This window comes from Miscanthus floridulus, chromosome 16 (genome assembly GCF_019320115.1).
Source record: "Miscanthus floridulus cultivar M001 chromosome 16, ASM1932011v1, whole genome shotgun sequence".
Taxonomy (NCBI): domain Eukaryota; kingdom Viridiplantae; phylum Streptophyta; class Magnoliopsida; order Poales; family Poaceae; genus Miscanthus; species Miscanthus floridulus.
In genome coordinates, this window is record NC_089595.1 from 65,981,736 (window position 1) to 65,986,274 (window position 4,539).

At 44.5% G+C, this 4,539-nt stretch overlaps 1 protein-coding gene across 1 annotated transcript; it reads left to right on the forward strand.

Annotated features, from left to right (window-relative positions):
• Nucleotides 1-208: 208 nt before the first annotated feature.
• LOC136513581 (probable leucine-rich repeat receptor-like protein kinase At5g49770) lies at nt 209-3,852 on the forward strand. The gene is made up of 8 exons (XM_066507553.1): nt 209-825; nt 948-1,126; nt 1,209-1,435; nt 1,875-2,001; nt 2,082-2,153; nt 2,244-2,427; nt 2,640-2,772; nt 3,277-3,852. The coding sequence occupies exons 2-8, from the start codon at nt 970-972 to the stop codon at nt 3,523-3,525; spliced, it is 1,149 nt and encodes a 382-aa protein (XP_066363650.1). The 5' UTR covers nt 209-825; nt 948-969; the 3' UTR covers nt 3,526-3,852.
• The last annotated feature ends 687 nt before the right edge of the window (nt 3,853-4,539 follow it).

Consider the following 4,539-nt stretch of genomic DNA (forward strand, 5'->3'; position numbering starts at 1 on the left):
ATGAACTTATAATAATGATGCTAGAAACCTAGTACTATTTAAAAGGTAGAATTACAAAGATATGACCGGACTAAAAAATAAGATAAAATACTGTTTCGAATGATTATCGGTCTTAGAACACTGTTCACGTAAACAGTGCTTTCGTGGGTGGGCTGGCCAGCCAGCCGAACAGCCTCGGCGAGCAGCCAGAACATAGAGCAGCGGAGGACGGTGAACACGGGCGCGGCGGCACGGCGCCCCACCAGCACCAACCCCTCCCCCTCCTAGCCGCACGGCCCTCTACTACCCCTACGGCGCTGAGGCGCACACGCCCCCCGACACGCGCGCGCACATGGGGTGATGGATGTGGTGTGGGGGGCAGCGCAGGGGCCATGGCGCAAGAATGGGAATGGCACTGGGCATGGCGTGGCGCAAGCGGCCGCATTGACAAAACGCCGCAGCGCTGCAATTTGGCGCCCCAGTTGCCATGTGGGGGAGCCGAGCCGAGGCCCGAGGCCGGGTGGGAATGGGAGGCTGCCCCCTACACCAGCGCCAGCACCAGCACCAGTAGTCGCCGCGCACCACCACAGCCTCCATCTATCCCCTCCCTCTCGCTGTCTCGCCTGCTGCTGCTCCCTTCTCCTCCTCCTCCTTCCCCTTCCCCTCGTTGATCGATCGCGGTCGCCAATTCGCCATCCCCTCCAAAACAAGACAAGATTGGGTGGGTCTTGGGCCCCTGTCCGTAGCTGCATTGCCGAATTGAGGCGCCGATTTGGGAGACGACTGCCGCGCTGCCATGCCCTGCATTGATGAATGCCGGAGGCCACAGCACTCACTGATTTAGGGGTAGGTCAAAGGGGGGTTAGTCGGATTCAAAAAGGATGGCTTTTGATGCCAGATATTTGTTTGGGGGGTTGCTTCACCATTCCCAAAAGCGCGTTGCAGCTAACCCTTTTTGTCTTTTGCAGATTCGATGTCACGGGCACCCGGATGTCATTGCCGATCGCCCTTGTAGTCGGCATTGCCGCCGGTGGCGCCACCTTGCTCGCGGCGGCGGCCGTGCTGCTCGCGCTCTGGTGCGCTGTGCGGCGGAGGGCGCGGCGTAACCGCAACTCCGACACCGGCTCCTCCGACCCCTCAACGCTAGGTGAGTTGCGAATGGGTAACTCCTCCTTGTGTACATCATTTTTCCCCCCTTCACCGTGCTAACTGCTAACGCAATGCGTCAGTGGAGTGGGGAAAGGGGGGCAGGAGCTCGTTGGCACCGGAGCCGGAGCATCAGGTTGCGAGGCAATTCTCGCTCGAGGACCTGGTGCAGGCCACCAAGAACTTCAGCGACGCGAACATCGTCGGCGCGGGGAGCTTCGGATTGGTGTACATGGGCCTGCTTCTTGATGGCACTGTTGTCGCGATCAAGAGGCGCGTGGGGGCAGCAACTCAGGTGTTTGCTGATGAGGTAACAATGTCAGGTCAAAATATGATTCCAGGGGCGTTGCTCTGCATTTTGGGATTAAAATTACACAAATTGCTGAATGACTGCACTGTCATACTTGCTTTGTTTCTGAAATGCATTTGCCACAATTGTTTTGGCATCTGTGTCAAGTGTTAATGGTTTTCATGTTTTGGCATTTTCTATGTTCTGACTGGGAAGTTCTGGATGCATTGTATTATTTGGATTCAGCACTTGGCTGTAGTTAATTTGCATCTTATTTAGGGCAGACAGGGAACACTTTTAGCCAAGTGATAAGTTGTGATGCTATGAAGATCTTTCTCTGTCAACCATTGTTGTTTTCTAGCCTAATAAATGCCATGAATTAGCCAAGGACAAGTAATATAAATGCATTTGTTTTTGCCTAGAAATTGATTCTTATCATGTCAACCCTTGCAAAATGCAGGTTAGGTGGCTTTCAGAGATTCGTCACCGAAACATCGTAACTCTCATTGGTTACTGTCAAGAAGGGGGTCTACAAATGCTGGTGTATGAGTACCTGCCCAATGGCAGTGTATGTGGCCATCTGTATGGTAATGTTTACATCTTGTTAGGAAAAAAGATTTTAGCCTTTCTTGCTTTATTACCTCTGAAGCTTCATACGATCTACCAGATACCAGGAAAGGCTCCGCAACACGGCTTGAGTTCAAACAAAGGCTCTCAATAGCCATTGGAGCAGCTAAAGGTAAAAAAAAACTTTGAGATTTGCCCTCTTTGTGGCCTTGTGGGCCATTGGCTCGAGCAAAACTTAGTGTGAGTGAAAATGCTGTTGCAGGTTTGAATCATCTACACAGTCTTGATCCTCCTTTGATACACAAAGACTTCAAGACAAACAATGTGCTGGTTGATGAAAATTTCATTGCAAAGGTGGCTGATGCTGGACTTGTTAGGCTAATTAGAGGATCTGACGACGCTGGCCCATCGCATGGGTTTAGTAATAGTGTTTACCAAGACCCAGAGTAAGTCCAGTTATCACATTTATATCAGACAAGTATGTAGGTCACTTTGCAATAACATGTCCAGTTGAGTTTTCTGTGAAAATGGTAATTTTTAATATTTTCCTATCATGGTTTGTAATGTTATTGAATCTTAAGTCTCTACAGTTGTGGATGATTTTCTTTGCTCATCCTGTGATAATAATTTGCAACCCATTCTGCATGCTTATATGTAGGGTACAATCGATGACTCAGTTCTCTGAAAGCAGCGATGTGTACAGCTTTGGAGTTTTCCTTTTGGAGCTAATTACTGGCAGGGAAGCGGCTTCCTTGATACCTACAGATTCCAGAGAATATCTGGCCCACTGGGTAATTTCCACTGACATGTAGCTGTAAGTTATCTAGAAAGGAAAGTTATGGAGTTCTGCTTAATCTCCAGCAAAATATCATTCTCTAATATGTCAAGGAACTATGAAAAGCTCCTACCACCTTTTTGCCTATGACTGTCTTATTTGTGTGCATTGACAAACTGGAAACTGTGGTGTTTAGTGTATCTAACTGTGAAGTCAGGCCACAGATTTTCAAAACTTGAAAACAGCTAGAACATAAACTGTTTTCATAATTGTTAGGCATGACAAGTATGAGTCATGTTGTAGGATCACATAAATTCTTATTAGGATGTATTATTGAATACTGAAAGTCCTTTGTTGATGTTTGATAATTGATACAATTAATTCTACCTTAGTTGAGACATAACTTTAGAGGAAAATAACAATTCGAAACATGTGCCACAGTTTCTCTTGCATAAGAATATTTCTTTTACTAACTGCCCACTGAAAAAACATTTTTCTTGTCACATCAAATGATCGAAAGATGGAAGCGCATTTCAGTTCAAAAGAACTGATGGACCCAAGATTAGCCGGCAACTTCACTGCAGAAGGTATGAAGGAGCTTGTTGGCCTGGCCTTCCAATGCTTGAACCCATCATCGAGACGCCGACCAAGGATGAGGCTTGTCGCGACCGAACTAGACCGGATTCTGGAGACGGAGATGTCCATGACAACATTCATGGGCGACGGAACCACCATCGTCACGCTCGGGAGCCAATTGTTCACGTCATGAAGCGACGTGGGACTGAATTCATGTCTGCTATTTTTGATGACATGATGATTGCGTGTAAGAGCCTAACAACAGCTGTTGTTTCTGCCAAGCTGTCCAGGCTCTGCATTGCTGTGAAATGCCATGTATGGTTATTTTTAAGCTTGTCATGGTTGATATAGTTTGGTAGGAGTGAGAAGAAATAGAGCTGTATGTATCTCTCTTTTTCTTCTTCTTTTCGTTGCATGGGAGAAGAATTGTATGTAATTTTTTTAGATTGTTCACTGTCCTTAAATGTATTAGCAGATTGTTCATTGCCTTCAGTGTTTTAATCTCTGAAAGGGCTAACTTGTGCCAAGTTTTTTTCCTGCTGATGGTTATATCTGCACGTGGAAATGCCTATTTATATCCATTGTCTTAGACTAGAAATCTCTATAAAAATAAAATATTAATCAAATAAAAGGGAGAAATTTATGCTCGGTGCACCATATCTTGTTTTTTTTCAAAATTAGTCCAAAAACTCAGTAATCCTTAGACTTAAATCAGACCAAAAAATGAATATTTAAAATTGATCTCATTAATCAAAATAAAAATGCATGAAAAATCTATGTTGAACACTTAACGCACTAGATTATAATGTTGCTCATCTGAAAAAGATTACAAAGTTTCTAATTATATACTTCCTCCATTCCAAATTATAATATGTCTATATACATAGCAAAATGGATAAACCAAAAAAGTCAAAGCGACTTATAATTTGGAACGGAGGGAGTACAGTGCAAGAATTGAATAATCCATTGCCTTAACTCAAAAATCAAATGAGAAGAATGAAAACAATAGAACTAATTTCTCATTCATCCATGCAAAGCTAAGTTTATGAATGCCTAAGGTAACCAGAGTGGAAGCCGATCGCACAAATTCAGGTAGCATTATTTTTTTCAATATTTTAATTTGAATTAAATACGGATTCAGATGTTCTTGAATGTGAATACAAGACAATAAGTTTGAATTCGAATCAACATTCCGATATCTACTTGG